Raw genomic sequence first — 18,799 nt, 5'->3', positions numbered from 1 at the left:
TAATGCTGTTACACTAGTAGAAGCGTTTTTCCCATTCTTGGTGACTTGTAAGATTTGCTTTTGATGCGCAACAGGGGTGTGATGGCTTGAGAAGGGCATTGCTAACAGGTAAAATTGACAGGGAAATAGTGGTTAGTGGGTTGATTGGGCCATCTCTGTCGCAAGAGACAGGTAATGCAGTGGTTATATGAGCTGGGTTCCCGATCAGAGTGACTAAGAACTGGTGAGGCGGATGAAATGAATTGGCGAGAGAAACCAGCGCAACAACAACAGTATGATGATTGACGACGAGTCAATGATTTTTTTCCTTTTTGAAACTTTAGTCAACGAATTTAGAGCCCATTGTTGAATCCTACCTCGCCAAGTCACGAGCTAGTCTAGGTGGTTGTGACCATCTGGAATCAGATCCCACCACTAAGGACTTATTTGGCATGGCTTCAGGTTCAACTCTATCTCTTTTAGAGCTGTAAGTCTACAACCTAGCTAAAATATCTGAGGCTGTCAGGTCCACTTAAAATGGGAGTGGGGTTGGCTAGAATGCTCTCACAAATGAGCTAGATAGTGAGAATTTGGTTTAGACTGTTTCACAACTCCACTTCAATTTAACTCCTAAAGTTAACTTTAGAGATCGGAGCTTTACCAAACGGACTACACATACGCATCCACCGGTCGGAACGAATTTCCAAGTTGGAATAAGTTCACCAGAGATCCCTCAACTTAACAACGAGATTTTTCAAGGTCCCTTAACCATAAAACCAGAAATGTATAGCCCCTAAACTCACACAAACCGTGCAATCAAGGTTCTATAGCAGTATATATAGGTGATTTCGCTGACGTGGCATCCTAGTCAGCAAAACAAAATATATAAAAAATATAGGGTCCACATATAAGAGATGAGAAAAATATAAGGCCCACATATCTTGTTTCTTCTCCTTTTTTCCCTTTCCTTTTTTTCTCTTCTCTTCTCATTTCCAATCTTCTCGACATCGACACGCAGCTGGCGGCAGATGGCCCGGCTGCTGCCCACTCGGCTCCGCCAGCCGCGCGCTCGCCCACCTCCACCGCCACCACCGGTGGTCTGCTCTGCCGGCCGCTCCGCTTCGCCGGCCGCACGCTCGCTCGCCACTTGCTTGGCCAGTTGGCCGCAACCGCTGCCTCCGCCGCCGCATCCGTGGCTATGGCCACTGCGATGGTGTGTTGATCGGAGTCCACCCGCGACTCCAAGAAGCCATGACCACCAGCATCTTTCATCGTCGGCCTCCGGAAGCTCCACCGCCTCTTCTCCGTTGCCCCCCAACGTCGGCGCTGGCGTCGTCACTGCCGTCATTGCCATCGCCTGCAATAACTGCTGCACCATGGCGGCAGAGAGCGGACACGATCGGAGAGGGGGGAGAGGATGTCGGCCGGCGGCGAGAGGCGGAGGGGATGAGCCCGAAGGAGATGGTGGCGGCTGCGGTGGCTGGAGGGGGCGAGGCAGGGGGAGCGAGGCAGCCACCTCGAGAACCCCGTCGAGGCCGGCAGCGCCCCACGGCCGACCCTCAGCCTACCCGGCTTTGTCCTCGACTCCGCCCCACTCGCCACCCTGGATCCAGCCACCGTCTTCGTCTCGGACTCCTCCCGACGTGAGCTCGCGCCGGCCTCAGCCCTCCACCGCCGGTCGCTCCGCCCCTCTCTCGGTCCTCCTCTCCTCTCTCTCCCGCCAGCGCGGCCGGCCGCCTCTCCCCTCGCCACCAATGGCGCGTGTGGCACGTGTGCATCGGTGCCCCGGCGGTGGAACTCGGCCAGGCTCGCCGGCCGCATCGGCCCCATCTGCCGCCGACAACCTCCCATGAAGAGAAGGTAAGAGAAGAGTTGAGAAGAAAGAAAAGAGAAAAAGAAAAAAGAGACGTGGGCCCTATATTTTTCTCCTCACTTCACTTGCACGTGGGATCCACATTTTATTTTTATTTTGCTGACTAGGATGCCACGTCAGCGAAAACAGACATCTATACTGCTATGGGATATAAATTGTATTGTTTTGTATCGTTTAGGGGTGAAGATTTCTGGTAATGAGGATAAGGGATGTCAAACAAACTCGGTGTAAAGTTGAGGTATGACAGATGAACTTATTCCTTCCGAGTTCGACGAGCTCGGCATGGCAACCATTCGGCCGACGAAACACAATTTATTGGGCCTCATGGGTCGTACAAGCTGCAGGCTGAAACTACGCCTGTTCTGCCTGGCCTGCCTTAAGTGCCTCCACCAATTAGAGATCCACCGAGGAATGTCACCGGTGACTCGGTGAGACAGTGACCGTGGGAGCAAAAGTGAGCATGTCAATCGGTGTGGTGCCAACACAACGGTCTGGGGGGTTAGGCTGTGTTTAGTTTAACGTAAAAATTGAAAGTTTAACTAAAATGAGAAGTTTGAAGAAAAAAGTTAGAAATTTATATGTGTAGAAAAGTTTCGATGTGATGAAAAAGTTGAAAGTTTGAAGAAAAAGTTTTGAGTAACAAGCACTTAGCTATCTCTGTCTTTTCATTAGTCGTAGGATGATGATATTATGGACCGCGGGTCATATATATATAGCAGCAGTACGTAAGTGCAGTTGAACTTGCTACTCCAATGCTAGTACTCGTGCTGTGCTGTGATGTCTGCTCAAATGTCCTTGTTCGTTACCACTTACCAGTATAAAAAAAAAAGCTAGGACCCTGAAATTGGCGACCGCTAATTTATGGGAATTTTCGGATGATACAGGAGGACTACGACAAAGGAAGGAAGGAAGGAATACCTCATGTGGCTTACCTGCTTTCGTCGGGTTGCGTTTTGGCGTGCCGTCCAGTACTCTACTGCTCCAGGCCAGCGTAGCAGCTTCAGTCCAAAACGCCCCGTGTCATGAGATCTTTCGATCCAGTAAGGCGGAATCTGGCGACTTCGACGTGTATGTTGTGTTATCGAATTCACCGGAAACTACAAACTGCGAGTCGCTCTTACGCATCGATCGGCACGTGTGAGGCCGAGAAATCCACGCCAGTGGCGGAGCCACATGGTGATCCGTGTGGGCCATGGACCAACAGTAAAATCTGGCCCAAATGCTTATTACCCCTGTTCTGATCCAACATAGAAAAGACCGATGCTTTTGTTTCATAAGTTGATTTTCTTTATCGAGTTGTTGTTCCGGTTTCCGTCCTACCCAGTTCCCATCCTTACTACGCCATCGATCGTGCAAGTGCTGCTTTTATAACTCGACGACTCAACGCTTGGGATTGGGGGCCCATGTCCAACGGCGGCAACCGGCGTCTGGTGACGATCAAGAGCAGCGTTCAGCAAGCAGGTATGTCACTGTGTTAGTTTCGGTTCGATTTTGGGAATTCCGATTAGAATTGGATTGATAAATCCGTTAAAACAATGCATAATCCTATTGTAGATTTGTTGAAGCAGTTTAATGTTAATAGTATACTAACATTAATAGTGTTCAGAAAAATTATATTAATTAAATTGGACCACCCTAACCTAAAATCCTAGCTACGCCACTGATCCACGCCCTTCCTCACCTCTTGCAATTGCTGCTACTTGATTAATCATAATAATATACTCAATCTTTGTTTTATATCATAAATTGTTTGACTTTTTTCTTAACTAAATTTCTTTAGATTTAATCAAGTATATAGAAAAAAATAGCAATATAAACAATACCATATTAATTTTATTAAATTTAACATTAAATATACTATGATAATATGTTTGTTTATTTTTCTATAATCTTAGTTAAATTTAAATCAATATAACTTAAAAAAGTCAAACGATTTATAATATAAAATGAAGGGAGTAAATCCGAAAGAAATGTGTGCATAAATAATTTTTTTGAACCATTTTTTTTAACGAAGTGTGCATAAATAATTGTGTCATATTACTCCTCAATAGTAGTATTAGTTTGGCCTAAATTCAATTTTCAAAAGGGAAATATTGTACGGACCTTTAATTAACCAACTCGTCATGATCAAGCACCAGGCATCATGAGAGTGGGATTCTATTAAAATGGAGTTCTTCATAAAAGGCGGGAACGAGAAAAAGGTTAATTGCTACCACTACCAAAAGCTTTGCTCATGGCGGCGAGCATCTCGTCTGCGCTGCTGCTCCTGCTCAACATGGCGGGAGCATTGCTCTCGCCGCGCGCTCCTCCTCCGGCTCCGGCAGCCTTAACCGGCGCCGGCGACGGCGAGGACGTCGACTTCTTCTTCTTCCCCTTCCTGGTCCTCTACAAGAGCGGCCGCGTCGTGCGGTTCATTGGCACGGACACCGTGCCGGCGTCGATGGACCCGGCCACCGGCGTGGCCTCCAAGGACGTGGTCATCGACGCCGACGCCGGCCTCGCCGTCCGCCTCTACTTGCCGAACGTCGCCAACCTCACGGCGGGGAAGCGCGGCGGCGGCGACAAGCTGCCGGTGGTGGTGTTCTACCACGGCGGCGGGTTCGTGACGGAGTCGGCGTTCTCGCCGACGTACCATCGCTACCTCAACGCGCTGGTGTCGAAGGCCCGGGTGGTCGCCGTGTCCGTGGAGTACCACCTCGCGCCGGAGCACCGGCTCCCGAGGGCCTACGACGACGCGTGGGCGGCGCTCCGGTGGGTGCTCGAGAACGCCGGTGCCGGGCCGGAGCCATGGCTGTCGCGCCACGGCGACACGGCGAGGCTGTTCCTCGTCGGGGACAGCGCCGGCGGCAACATCGCGCACAACGTGGCGATGCGCGCCGGCGGGGAGGGGGGGCTGCACGGCGGCGCGGCCATCCACGGCGTGGCTCTCCTCGACCCCTACTTCTGGGGGAAGCGGCCGGTGCCGTCAGAGACGGCGGACCCGGCGACGCGGCGGTGGCGGGAGCGGACGTGGGGGTTCGTGTGCGCGGGGCGGTACGAGGTGGACGACCCGGTGATCGACCCGGTGGCCATGGCGCGCGGGGAGTGGCGGCGGCTCGGGCGCGCGCGCGTGCTGGTGACGGTGGCGTCGCTGGACACGCTGAGCGCGAGGGGCCGCGCCTACGTCGCGGCGGCCAGGGCGAGCGGCTGGGGCGGCGAGGCGGTGCTGTACGAGACGCCCGGCGAGAACCATGTCTACTTCCTCGTGGAGCCGGACGGCGAGAAGGCGGCCAAGGAGATGGATGCTGTCGTCGCATTCATCAATGAAGGAGAACAAGTGATCACAGCTTCAAGAATGGATGCTTAAACTGCCTAGTTGGCTAGTTACTTGTGATAATCTGCATAGGTTGAGGCCTGATCGGTTTTGAAGGATACGTGTATACATGCTACTGTTCAGTACAGTGTCAGAAAAAAAAAAGTTACTGTCAGTGTGGGTAGGAGAAAGATATGAAACGCATTTTACACAATCATGAATGTTCCTTCTTGAATTTATAGTGGAGGCAGGATCCTTGCAGCCTATAACCATGGAAATATACAGATGTAGAGCCAACAATGGCATATCCGAGATTACAATGTGGTAACCTGCATAAATTACACGGAGAAGTCGTTCTTTGCTGTACACTGGACGAGACTATTGAAGATTCATACAAAATTGCTTCATGACCGTGTTCTACTGAACTGCCAGCCGCTGCAGGTGATCCATGAAGACTTCGAAGCTCACATCATCCGTGAATATGACATCTCCTCCAGGTGGTGGAGGATTGTCAGAGTTATATGTGACAGACGGATTAAGCTTTGCTAGTAAAAACCGAGCCTGCAATGTAAAAAAAGATAGCAATTCTATGATCCCTTCTATGATTGAGTACTGTTTAATTGTTTTTGTTGCTAGTGGGAAGTGCTGATTATCCTCTGAAAATGTCCCTCCCTTCGTTCCTAAACAGATGCGTTTAGAATATAGACAATTCTAGTACACAAAATTAGCTTTGACATGGAAATGATATTAAAAGATTTTCAATTAAAGGTACTTCCATATCATTTTTATTTTCCTACAATTCAATATTTACTATCAAAAAGTGTGCATCCAAAGGTAATGTGATGTCCAAACCATGACATTTACTTAGGTCTTTAGGAGAAGGGTTCTGGGAGAGCACTTTTTGCTGGGAGACTTAATTGCAATTTTTTTATCTCAAATTTGGGCTATCCAGTTCAGGATTAAAAACTATGATGACTTGAAATCTTATCCTGTTAGCATGAAAATTGCCAACATTGTATTCTCCTAAAAATGTCAGATGCAGAGTGTATTGATAGCTTAAGGGAAAAAAAATAACCTGAGAACCATATTGATCACACACGACCAAACGAGGAACAGGAAAGCGCTCCTTGATTATCGAATCAGTTTCCTCATGTGGAGCTTTCAACAACTGAGCAAATGCCTGAACATCATACAAAATTAACTGTTGAATTCAACTGTAGTATGTACTGTATACTAACATACAATTCCCAAATAAATATAAGTTTAAAATATAAAAAGGAAGTAAATAATTAATTATTCATAAATCGAAAACTTATATATATATCCACTTATGTATACTCATATCCAAGATAAAATACCTTTTCTACAAAAATCTTACAAATAACACACATGCCTTTGCAACCAGAAAAGATCTGGAGCGGGGGGATGGACGAAATCCAACGCACCATCAACCCCAAGCTCCATATTTTAAAGAGTACGACAATATTTATAATGATTATTTTGTAGTTTTAATGCAAAACCAAACCTACATAATTCATATCAAACTAGACAATTTATTCACGAGCTTAGATGAAAGTTCACATGTAGCTGCTGAATCGTATCTGCTCTTATCATGGTTTGGCTTACAAAACATTACCTCATGCCCTTGCTGATCTTGGTAGCCAGCCTTTCGCCACTGCGCAATGGTTATCCCATGGAATATGACGATAGTAAAATAAGAATCCAACAAAAGGATCCTGTCAGCAGCAATTGCAGTTACATCCAACAGAACAGGCTCTGGGCCTGATTGAAATGAATATGATATAAGTGAAGGCTGGATCATCACAACTGCATTCGCTACATTCTCTCTGTTTAACATCATCCTAAAATATGCAGTTTCATCTGGACTATTATTAAACACCTGCATGGGAAGCAAATTATTTGAGAATAGAAACAGAGAAATATAACCACCAGTTCTTTTCAGATTATTCACCGGATCGCTCCACAGTTCGAAATACACATTTTCTTAAAAAACCTTCTTCTACTGCATTGCTGAGATCACCTATTTTAAGCTATTTGTTAAGTTCATTTCTTAAAATATTTAATTTATCCCCATAATCAAGCAGATATCCATGGCTACAATCCGCTCAATAGTCTAAATCAAACTGAGAGTATATGTTCAGCATGACTGAATGAACATGAGAAACAGATTACCTGAACAAACTGAGAACGCCTTAAATTAAACATAAATTGTGGAAATATTGATAGACGTGGAGATAAACTGAAAGATGAGGGTGTTTCCTTCTGATAGTCTCCAAATTTTGAGCACATACTAATTAATGCTCGATCAAGCCATCTTATTGGGTCAAAATCAGCCTGAAAGGAACATCAAGATAATGCTATAAGAGACTGGTATAATAGGACTTCAATAGCAAGATCGATCTAGGGTATGGCTTATGCAGGAAAACATAAGCAAAAAAATAATTGCAGCAGTTCTAACTGATACAAATTAAGCAGCCTTGGGAGCCAGACAAGCTTGTTTTCTACATAGTTCTATTACTACCAATTAGTGCTCTCTGTGTATAAATGAAAGTCCATTATATCATATTTCATTCCCTTTCAAGACCATGTGCAGAAAGTTATGTGGGCAATTTAAGAAGAAACCACATAAACTATAATTGGCTTGTGTATATCGGCAATACATGGATCCTCTGCTTTTTGTTTCTTATTTAATGTGAGAATTTCTAGGATTGTTCTCCTCGCAACACATGCTCATAAGGCATGGCCAATAAAATCAGCACCGTGACAACATAGGCTCACTCATCGACAGCCTTTTTTCAAAAAGACTATCTGTCTAGGAAGACAATGATTCCATACTAGTAAATGATAGCATGAAAAGGTATAGGCCCACTTCTGTTGAGTTCATATTTTAAATGCTTCAACTAATTCAAGATATGTTAAGAAAAGTGAAGAAATAGATCAATTAGACTACCCGTATTCTCAAAATTTCAAAAGGGGGAAAAAGTGGTGGTCATCTACATATATAGTACAAGAAAAGGATACAAGGTTAAATTTCCATCATTCACATATTTTGATGGTACAATATTCCATCTCCACAAAATAGCAAAACAGTATGTCATGTGTGCATTAAGTATTACAATAATTTAAGAGTATAAGGGAGTACCTCAGCTTCCATCTTAAATGAGACCAAGCGTGCCATGACTGCAGCAGCTGCCTCTTGATCAAAACCATCTATTAGATCCTACAACACATGCAATCCAGTAAGCATATACATTCCTTTTCCCATAAAAAAGAGGAAACATCATCTGACACTTAATGCATTGAAATGGACTAAACATAATTGTTTATGGACAGAGACTGAATTATGACATGGAAAGCAATTGTCAGAAACAGGTTGACAAGAGACAGACAGAATAACTGAACATATTAGCTCAACTAGTCCCAAAAATGGGTACAGACAGAAGCAGAAACTAAAGAAAATTGATTCCTGGAGTGAACTTACCTGCACACCACCAGAACCAGCAACCCATCTTCTGGAAAGTGTAGTAGCTCGTAATCTCATCTGACCCTCATGATGCTGATAACTGCACATGGTATCTCCAAGTGAGATGGATATTCATCTCTAAGAGTCAAAGATGTTATGAAGGGGAAAAGGCAGATTACATACTATGTTAAGAATTGGAAGTAGAACTGATTGCTTGTTGATTGACTAATTGCATCGGGCCCATCTTTTTTTGCAATATCAAACACTAAACATATTGATGTTTTCCTGTCTAGACCACACATCTTCCAGGCGCTAGTGCTTCCCTGGCCTACAACTGTATCTGAGGATAGAGGACTTTTCTGTACAAACAATAACATGAGAAAAACCCATAAAAATATATAATACCATCATCATTCTAAAATGTTTAAATCATGTCATTAACTACATACTATACCTTCTCCAGGGAAGTACAAGGTCCAATAATGCCTTGAATTTTGACATCCTTTGAGCAGTTAATTTCAAATATACCACTGCAAAGTAGTTTATGTACAGGAATCAGAAAACTCAAAAATAAAGTTGTGCTGATGCAGTTTATTAGATGCCATAATGGTTTTCTTTATGTCATTGAAGCCCCCTTTTCACCTATGATGAACAGATGTTGATGGTTTGAATTGAACAATAATTAGCTGCACACAAGCTGGCAAGCAATTTGTTTCTAACTTATCTGTAACTTCTCTGGTATGCATGCATCACAAGTGAGTGAGTGAGAGGAAGTGGAAGGGGGAAGGAGGTATGAAAAATGACTCTCCCGTGAGTGTTCACATAACAGAAAGAACTGACTCAAGGAACTTCGCTATTTTTATTTTCTAATTTTGCAGTAGATAGAAGGCAAACTAAACATGGAAATGTGAGCAGGTTAAAATCCAGCTGAACCAAGTGGGCTAAGATATATTTACTTGAATGATAAGCCAAGATCATTGTCGCTGGACTGAAAAATGCGTTGGAGTGACTCTTTAAAAACAGAATGGCCAAAACTTTCTGCAAGCACAACTATTCCCCCAGTCCTCTCCACTGCAACCTTCATCTCAGCAACACCAACCTGAGAAAAGAGTATATGACAAGAAACTGTTAATTCTAAACAAGGCAACCATGCAAAATCATAGCAAAGAATCAAGAAAATTAGTGATGTTTCATGATATGCTAATCTATACCAATATAAAAAGCACCAGTTCATCAAACACCTCTCTCTCCAGACCCTTAGATCTATTCATCCAACGGTTTATATTAAAAGTTGGATCAACCTCTGCAATTAGCGATTCCCACGTGGTAAACAGCGGTTAGCGGAAAAAAAAGAAAAGAAAATAACCCATCCTATCCTCTTGCGCGGCGCCGCCCGCCGCTCGCCTCCTGCGCGCCCGCCGGCGCCGCTCGCTCGCACGCAGCTACGCCCGCCCCTCAAGCGTCACCGGGTCGCCGCCTCCCGCCGCCGCCGTCGTCGAGAAGAGTTCGCCGGGGAGGTGCCGGTAATCTCGTCGGCGGTTAAGCGCTTCGCAATCGTTCTCTTCGCTAATAAATCGCCAAAAAAAAGAAAAGAAACCACCGCCCAGACCGCCCGCGCCTCCTCCTCCTCCGCCTTCCGCCGTCGCGCCTCCTTCCCCGCCTCCTCCCCCATCGTCCAGGCCGGCGGCGCGCCGAGGCAAAATGTCAAGAACGGCCTCCAGATCGGAAGGGGACCCGGCGGCGGTTTGGAGCAGAGGTTGGGCGGAGGCAGCGCAGAGACGGTGGCGGTCGGCGGTGGAGAGGCGCAGGGCGACGGGCCGGCTGGCGGCGTGAAGGCGTGCTCCAGGCAGAGGGGGCGGCGAGACCAGCGGGACGAGTACCCCGTGCACCGGCGTGGATGGGGTCAGCGCAGGGCAACGGGCTGCCATGCCGGCGGGAGGCCGAGCGGTGGAGTCGATGGCCGGCGGCGGGCGCATGTCGACGAATGGTGAGGTGGTGCCGACGACCGAGTGAATCTGGAGGCGGAGGAGGCAGCGGTGACGTGCTCTAGGCGGCAATCCGGGCGGAGAGGCGGGTTGCATCGGTGGAGATGGCTCGACGACGAGGACCATGGCCGCGACGACCGGTGGAGATGCTGCTGCTGATGCTTGACTTGAACGACGACCGCTCGCCCCAGGTCGTCCCCATCTGCTGCCGCCGTCGCCGCACTCTATCGCTATCCCCACAGGAGACCGAACGGAGGTCGTCCCCAGCCCCAGCCGCCACCGCCACACTCGACCGCTGCTCCAGCATGCGCGATCTTCTCCATCACCAGCGGCGCTCTCGACCTCCTCAGCCCGTTGCCTGTTGGATCCAGGCTGCCATCGAACGTCCTCCGCCTCCTGCCGGCTGGTCTTCTCCACAAGTGCTGGCCTTCCCCCAAGAGCCCAACCTCCTCCAGCCGCGGCCATGGCCAAGCGTAGTAGCGTACTCCGTTCTCGCCATCACCTAGGATGGCTCGGCCGGCCGGACTTTCTCCAGCAGCCACCCAACGCCATTGGGTGCATCACAACACGCCAAAGCTGCTCAGACCTTTCGTCCTCTCAGGTTCCATCTCTGTTTTGTCTTTGCCTTTTCTGAAAATTTGGTTTGTCTGCTGCATGCATGCGTAGCTAACAGATTGATGAGAGTTTATTCATGTGTGTTGATGGTCTTAACATAATCATATTTGTTTATCAGGGTATGAATTATGGCAAAGAGTATGGCCTGTTGCCCATTGTTCTTTTGCTTAGTTTAGACAAGATGAGGGAGCTACCGAAGTGGGTCAAAACGCCTTCATCGGAACTAAATTAAACTTCAAAACAACTAAATTATGAGTAACATCATTGCAATTCCCAGAACCACCTGATTGGGGTTTTGAAAGAATTATGTTGGAAAAATTTTGAGAGAGATTAAAATTTTCTTATTAATTATGTGAATTAAAATAGCTTCATAGATGCTTAAACACCTAACTATCACCTGTTAGTTAGATCTTAAATGTTTCCGTTTGATATTGGTTTGCATTCTGCACTTTACCTTATGTGATAATCTGAGTCCATGTCCTTATAAGGAATAGTAGAAAAACCGATGCTCCCTCTTCCCAAATGATGTTTAACGAAATGCTTGTTTAGTCTATGTTTTACCTGGCTCAAGTTGATTTATCTCTGTGTGTCAGGCTTTTTGATGCAGGAAGTAGGAAAATCAGTTTTTTTTTTTAAAGGATAGGAAAATCAGTTTACTTTCCAAGAAACCATCAGCTTGGTTTTAATGTGTTCAGATTTCGATGCTTACCTACTGACCAATCAGGTAAACTGGTCGTTTTAGAGTATCTCCTGGACTGTGCTCAACTACGTGGGGTGATGGCAGTAGCTCAGTGAATGACTGGTAGCATAGGTTCTGTCTTTTTTTTTTTTTTTTGTGATAGGTAAATGCTTGTCTGAATTTTTCAGGTCATACAAATGTTTACATCATTTGTTCCAGGCATAAAAATATATAGTGCTCATACGTTGTTTTCAAATTCGGTCAAAGCAATGTTTACATTACATATATAAGATCTGGGGTCTATAATAAACACATGATTGTGATGAAGTTTAGTCCTCCTTATGTCAATATTTGTTAAAGAAAAAGATTGCGATACTCATATTGTGTGTTAGAAAATATCTGTGATATATTACATGTAGTGTACATCAGTTTAACATATATGGGCTTGTGGCTTTCAGCAGTACAGATAAAAAGCTTTCGTCAAATATTCGGTTGCAGGGGACCTCAATCTTGGTTCTTAATGGTGTTCAATTGTGTAGCAAAATTGCTGCCGGGTAAACCTGCATCCTTCTACCTTCTTCTATCTTTACTAAGATACATCCTCCTAATAACATATTAGTTGGCAAAACCAATTAATGATTTTGTGTTTTATTTATGTATAGTAGTTCTGATCATTCACAGAACTTATACATTTTCCTGAAGCACGTACGTGTAGTTTCACACATGTGTGTTTGATTTGATGCAGGTGATCGTCAAGAGGTCAATATGGTTTGTTCTTCTTTCATCTACAATTACCTCCTGACCAGCTGCATTCTCAGAAGAAAATCGATGCATCCAACTATGTCTTCTTCCTCTTCATGTTACGTCTTGCACTGAGTACTACCTGCTTGATGGAATTCCCCATGCGAAATTTATTTATTCTATAGATGGCTTGCATAGAGGATTTTGGAATAGGGAAAATCACGTGGAAATTTTGATTCCTGTTTTGAAGATTTCTCTATTTCTAAGTATTGACAATCTAGAGGAAATCGCCGACCAACACAGGTTCTGTTATCACTCATATCCCTGAAGAACAATTTCTTTTTTGTCATTTATAATTTTGACAGGACCTCTTGGCGATATTAAAAATTGAAGCTGACTCGAATTAAGTAGAAAACATGCTAGAAAGAAGTACCCCTCCCTCACGGCTAACAAAAGGAAGAAGTGCTTCAAAAGAAATGTACCGTGTTGTTGTTATGAGCTGTGAGGCTTAACAAGCAGAGCAGATTAGCGTGATTACTGATTGTATATGTTAAAATTGATATACTACATCATGTTTCTATGTTTTGTAGTGCAGACTGCACACTTTTTCTAGAGATAATTTGTGTATCCATTCATGCTTTCAAATCTGTACTGTTCGTTCATCTATGCACATATAAATGTGAATTTTATATTGCAGAAATAGCTCACCATATGTATTCACCTAGATATTTACAATTTTCTATTTACCAGAAAGTAAATTATGAGCATAGATAAGTATTCCTTATTTAATGTTAAACTGAAGTTACTCTGATGGATGAACACAAAATTATTTTGTGCGATTGGTTGTTATTTGTACTACTGACCATTCTCTCCTGATATATGAACAGAGCATATGCTCCTAGCAAGAAATGTGGCATGGGTGAGTTTATACTCTTGCTTTCACCATGTATGGAATGTGGCATGTGAGTTTATACTCTTTCTTTCATCATGTTGACTTTTTGCACATTTATAGAATCTTTTGGTATGATGCTGTTGTTGATTCACATGTTTTAATTATTAATGACTAGCTGCATAGGAAAACTGAGGATGTACACGGTTGAAAAGCCAGCCTAAAACATTATTACAATGTTCATTTATCTACAATCATTTGGATTTAAGAGTTTCCAGGATAATTTACTAAGGTGGTTATCTCTGGTAAATAGTTTCCTGTCTTCATCTACTCCTTTTATACTGGGAAAAAGAATTATTGGATGCTGATATGAAAAAACTTATAACTTTTATGTACTAAGGCCAAGTGCATGCTCTCCTAGGGTGGACACTATGTTTATTCCCGACAGTTCTTAATCACTTAAAAATAGGGTTATGGAATTCAACAACATATGTGATTTAATCTGAAATTTTATTGGTTTAGGTAAGTGGGTTGCTCATGTGAAAATGTATAGCTTTCTGAATTTCTTTGTTGGTAAAATAAGGTACGCTTGATAAACTTGCTTTTGGTGGACGACTAATAGAAATGTCAAGATTATCATCCAATCTGCAGTAGGAGAATCATCAAAGAGTTCATCTTTGTGTAAGCTCATATATAGAAGATTTTATGCCAATATTTTATCTTTCCAAAACGTGCCTTGCACGTGCATAATTACTAGTTAGTTAAAACTGACAGCTTGTGTATTGATATTTCTGCTTTTATTCATTTTTTGACAATGCATATGCAACTATTAGACAGTTTGTATAAATGATCCCTAAACAGGCATTGTGCACATAGCTGATAGTGCTCCTAAATTCTGATGCACCAAAAACAATATTTTATAGAGCTGTTGGACATTTAAGAAACAAAACGCTTCAATAAATGTTTTTTGCTTGCGTAATAATATAATATAAACGCAAGAGTGCTTGTGTGGCAATCCTCCATGAATAATAAGATAGTAGTACTTGTTCAAGTCCTGTTAACAGACTAAAACTACTAAATAAAATAATACTTCATTCAATAAGTTGATATGTGATCCTTTGCGATGAAATGGGTGGATAGCTTATTAAATGATAAACAGTGAGAAAAGCAGCAAACCTGGTCAAGTGCACATGCAAATAAATCAAGCACATGGCCTTGATGTACAAGCTGCTTTGAGATCTCCTCATAGAATTTAACAGCTTTGGTATAAAGTGGAGCAGAACCTTTATCAAGGTCTTTATGTGAACGAATTGGTTCTGACAAGGACTTGGATACGATCTGAAATTTTGCCAAGAACATCATCAGGTATATTGGGGAAAAAAGGTATAAGAATATCTCATGCAGTTTCTTAAAAAAATATATCAAGAGCAGACATTTAAGACAAGAAAACCCTTAGCGATAATCAATACACAGGAGTGGAGCATCATGTGCACGTTTTTTTACATTGTTATTCCCTGACTGTGTATCACCCAATCATAAGTCAGGAGTTACGGTGAGTACAAAGAAAAGGAGATAAAATGACAGTTACTTTGTACAAAAATGAAATGTTGTGAGATAATTTAAGTAGAAACTCAAATCAAGTGGTTGTTTCTAGAACAGCAAAACATAGATCTAGAGAATTTTCACATAGTTTTCACATATTTTTCATTACAATTACTCTAAATAAGAGACATCCCAGTTATGTCCATCCCATATGAACATTAAGTCTTTCACCTGGATAGCAGCCCTATCCAACTTCATTACTCTACTGCAACTATAATAGCCATGTGGGACTAAAACACCACTAGCAAGAACTTGAGCCAGATTTTTTTCATCCTTTTGTAGAGTATAAGGAGGCACAAATCACATGAACACCCCAGTCATACCACATGCACAGTCATGGGTATGTGCGTCCACTACAAATGATAGGAATGCGGAGGCACAACCATATCCTTTTCAGCTGAACACGCATGCATGTATGTGAGCTCCAACTTAATAAGGAACGAGATGATGATCCTAGAGACTGAAACCAGGTGGGTATGAATGAAGAACCTCAGTTCCAACAGTAGGCCATTGGTGTGTCCTTAAACATGACAAGATGATAATTTATTAGAGAATTTTGACTTACAGAACCAGGCCCCTCTGTAGATGGACCCCCTATGAATGCCATAATTCTAGCACCTGATCCTGGGACACAAACCCCCAATAGACTGGCTGCAACACTTAATGCAGTTCCAGTACATCTTGATGCACGCTGATCAGCTGAAACTGGCCAAGGATCCTTCTGCAGTTCTTCTATAATCTACAAGGATAAATAGTATCAATAATTTGCAATGGTGAGAAGAAATACTATTGTACTATAAGACGTGAAAATTTATCCTGTATAATAAATATTAGTATCATTCTTCTATGTAACTATGTAAGCATAATTCTTACTGAATTCAACACAAACTCGCACTCAGAAGCAGGCAACAGGAACCTAGAAATGCTCTCTGCTGAAAGGCCATCCCTTGAGCCCGCGATAACACCTGTTGTAGGTTTTGTTTTCCCTGCAAAGAAGCACATTTGTTCAAGAATTTGATCCTTTGTAACCTCCTTCGTCCCCTTGAAGACATATGATTTCGGCAACAAACCAAAACCCAATTCATGCACCTACATGGATCAAAATACATTCATATATAAATTAGTACCAGTACATTAAGCAGTGAATCATCAATGGGAGAATGTTGAATATATTATAACCTGCACGTATGTCCCAAATGTAATGAATCCAACAAGAGATTGGTCTGGCAAGAGCTCAATCGCTTGCGCTAGAGCAGACTTCAAATAATCAATTTCCTCCTCAATCATGCAAGTATCAACAACAAAGAGGAAGACTGGTGGTACTACAGGACCAGTTTCGGCAGTGGACATGAACTCAACTGTAGTATATTGAGGAAACAGTTCTGCAGGGAGATTGCTTTCTGAAATAGAGGAGTAGTGCTGGGGGAAGTGGTTGCGCTGAAAGCAGAACGGACAAACCCAAATCTTGGCAACATAGTCAACAACGCAGAAAGGGTTGAGAATAGAACGGCACATGCGGCAACGAAGGGGGCCGTAAGGAAGAACAGGAATGGCAGGATTTGGTCTGAGAGGAGTATATATGGCGGAAACGGGAACAACACAGTTTGCAGCATCCTGCTTAGTTCCTGGTATAACATTCCAAGGCATCCTTATCCCATCCTGCAGCTCGAGATCCAGGAACTCAGACATTATCTGTAACCAGGTTACTCTAAGCCCCTAACTATAGTGTCTTCAAAACAGCCTCTGTTTGGTAATTGTATCAGGCCTTTGGCCTGCAAATCTGCAATAACAATTAACTAATTAATTAACAACGTGTTTCTTCAGTAAAAACAAAAAAAAAACAGCAAGCATCAATCATTTATAAGTGCAAATCAAATATAATCATGATGTGCGATCCAATTTGTTCTGATTAGAACCAAGTATATGACTACCATGAGCATCTTGGTTTCCAAAATATCACAAGACCAACAACAGGGGCCGACCTGACCTAACGAGTGGCATGGGTGTTCAGTTTTTTTTTTAAAAAAAAAGAAAATGGGATAAACCCGGCCTCTGCATCCATGTACACAGCCAACGCATGGGGGTTCAGTTGAACCCTAAAATTCTCTTCGGAAACAAACTGCTATTATTAGTACCAAGGTTAAAAGGCAAAGAGAAAAGCAACTTCTAGATCTAGAAGGAGAAGCTAAGGGTTAAGGCATAGCCGCGTAGAGAGAAGGCGTGGGTGGAGAGGGATGAGGAAGGGGATGCGCGTACGTACGGGGATGTTCACCGGAGAGAATTCGGCAGAAGCAGCAGGTCGCCGGCCGCCGCTGCTCGCGGGAGGGGAGATCGGCGCTGCTCGGCGGAGGAGATCGTCTCGGCGGGCTCCTGCGGCGGCGGTGGGGCGACGGGGATGGCCGCGGGGAAAAGAGCAGAAAAGAAAGAAGACAAGCCGAGTCTGGACTCCTGGAGTCTACAGTCGGCAGAGGGGTGGGTTCCAAAAGTTTGCCTACTCGGTACTCAGTTACTCACTGTCCAGGCCCAGGGCCCAGTTTTCCCCGGGTTCGGTCGGGCCGGGCTCGGGCCTAATGAGCAAGGCTAAAAAATTATTACCCCGTTATCGTGGCTAGTGGATTATTTTTGCATGTTTTTTAAATCGGCTCTGTTAAGAGGGACTTGCTGCGGCTGCGACAGTTCAAACCAGCTGCCAACTACAGCCATTCACAACTGCTACAGTCGTGGCCGTTACGGCAACTAGTGTAGCCGAACGCAGCCACTGATAAACTATATAAACTTTTCAAAAGATCTACACAAAAGTTCCTGAAAAATCAAACGGGCCTAATTTGACGTGGTTTATGATAGTTATATGCACTAATTACTAAAACTTGTCCCACAAACCATAGTTTGTGCATCCCAAACCCCACTATAGAATAAGGTTTTACTGTGTGTAAGCTGTGTTCGGCTACACAGGTTCCCAACTCCTCCTCCTCGTATTCCGCGCACACACTTTTCAAACTGCTAAACGGTTCTTTTTTGTAAAAAGTTTCTGTAAGAAAGTTGCTTAAAAAATATATTGATCCTTTTTTAAAAAAATTAACTAATACTTAATTAATCACGTGTTAATGGACTGCTCCGTTTTTCGTGCGCAGGAATTAGGTTCTCATCTCCCCCAAACGAAAGCCTTAATCTAGGCCACGTTCTCTTCTTTAGCTTTCTTATATGATTATTGCCTTGGATTATTTGTTCCATGTTTGTAAACACGAGCTTTTATTAAAACTTCTACTACCTCCGTCCCAAAATAAATTCATTTTTCATTCCCCACACATACCAATACAAACACCAAAATACTAAAATACCCCATACTTAATCTAATCCTAATCCAACTACTACTCACTTTATCTATTCCCAATGTAAATATTTCTTTACTCTCACTAACTCTGATGCAATAATTATTCAGAAATGAAGTTATTTTAGAATAAATAGGATGAGTCAAAAAAGAACTTAATATGGGATGGAGGGAGTATTACATTGCTTAGACCACTTTCTAAACTAAACTATTTGGTTCATCCAAATGATCATCAAGTAGGTAATCCGCATCAATAATTTGCTATTGTCCATAGGAAATATCCCATTTCTACATGTCAGCGTAGGCCGACTGGCGCGAGTAAAGTTGTTTTT

The 18,799-nt window shown here is 43.4% G+C and overlaps 2 protein-coding genes across 4 annotated transcripts; one reads left to right on the top strand and one right to left on the bottom strand.

The window, feature by feature from the left end:
* The first annotated feature begins 2,764 nt into the window (after positions 1-2,764).
* LOC127781731 (probable carboxylesterase 12) lies at positions 2,765-13,602 on the top strand. 3 transcript variants are annotated; one of them, XR_008019058.1, is made up of 2 exons: positions 2,765-3,313; positions 12,366-13,602. XR_008019058.1 is itself a non-coding variant. In XM_052308739.1 (2 exons), the coding sequence occupies exon 2, from the start codon at positions 4,086-4,088 to the stop codon at positions 5,196-5,198; it is 1,113 nt and encodes a 370-aa protein (XP_052164699.1). In that variant the 5' UTR covers positions 2,787-3,313; positions 3,991-4,085; the 3' UTR covers positions 5,199-5,383. The 3 variants fall into 3 exon arrangements, 2 of the variants coding, with proteins under 2 accessions (XP_052164699.1, XP_052164700.1); XM_052308739.1 differs by lacking the exon at positions 12,366-13,602 and adding an exon at positions 3,991-5,383 and having other exon boundaries at positions 2,787-3,313; XM_052308740.1 differs by lacking the exon at positions 12,366-13,602 and adding an exon at positions 3,985-5,383 and having other exon boundaries at positions 2,787-3,313.
* On the bottom strand, positions 5,349-17,592 carry LOC127781730 (protein transport protein SEC23-like). The gene is made up of 14 exons (XM_052308737.1): positions 17,400-17,592; positions 16,319-16,919; positions 16,013-16,228; positions 15,705-15,878; positions 14,714-14,875; positions 9,585-9,727; positions 9,083-9,158; positions 8,812-8,987; positions 8,647-8,728; positions 8,308-8,385; positions 7,338-7,499; positions 6,781-7,044; positions 6,220-6,324; positions 5,349-5,705 (listed from the first exon to the last, which is right to left on the bottom strand). Exons 2-14 carry the CDS (start codon positions 16,826-16,828, stop codon positions 5,562-5,564), a joined length of 2,292 nt encoding a protein of 763 aa, XP_052164697.1. The 5' UTR covers positions 16,829-16,919; positions 17,400-17,592; the 3' UTR covers positions 5,349-5,561.
* Between the last annotated feature and the right edge of the window lie 1,207 nt (positions 17,593-18,799).

This window comes from Oryza glaberrima, chromosome 8 (assembly GCF_000147395.1).
Source record: "Oryza glaberrima chromosome 8, OglaRS2, whole genome shotgun sequence".
In the NCBI taxonomy this organism is placed as follows: Eukaryota; Viridiplantae; Streptophyta; class Magnoliopsida; order Poales; family Poaceae; genus Oryza; species Oryza glaberrima.
This window is presented reverse-complemented; position numbering and strand designations above follow the sequence as displayed.

What these genes read in the sequence shown, in the direction of transcription:
- LOC127781730 (XM_052308737.1), bottom strand. Translation starts at nt 16,828, where the DNA reads ATGTCTGAGTTCCTGGATCTCGAGCTGCAGGATGGGATAAGGATGCCT. An exon ending in CTACAGAGGGGCCTGGTTCT is followed by an intron (nt 14,876 to 15,704) that starts GTAAGTCAAAAT and finishes GCAAAATTTCAG; the next exon opens with ATCGTATCCAAGTCCTTGTC. An exon ending in GGCGTTCTCAGTTTGTTCAG is followed by an intron (nt 7,045 to 7,337) that starts GTAATCTGTTTC and finishes CTTCCCATGCAG; the next exon opens with GTGTTTAATAATAGTCCAGA.
- LOC127781731 (XM_052308739.1), top strand. Translation starts at nt 4,086, where the DNA reads ATGGCGGCGAGCATCTCGTCTGCGCTGCTGCTCCTGCTCAACATGGCG.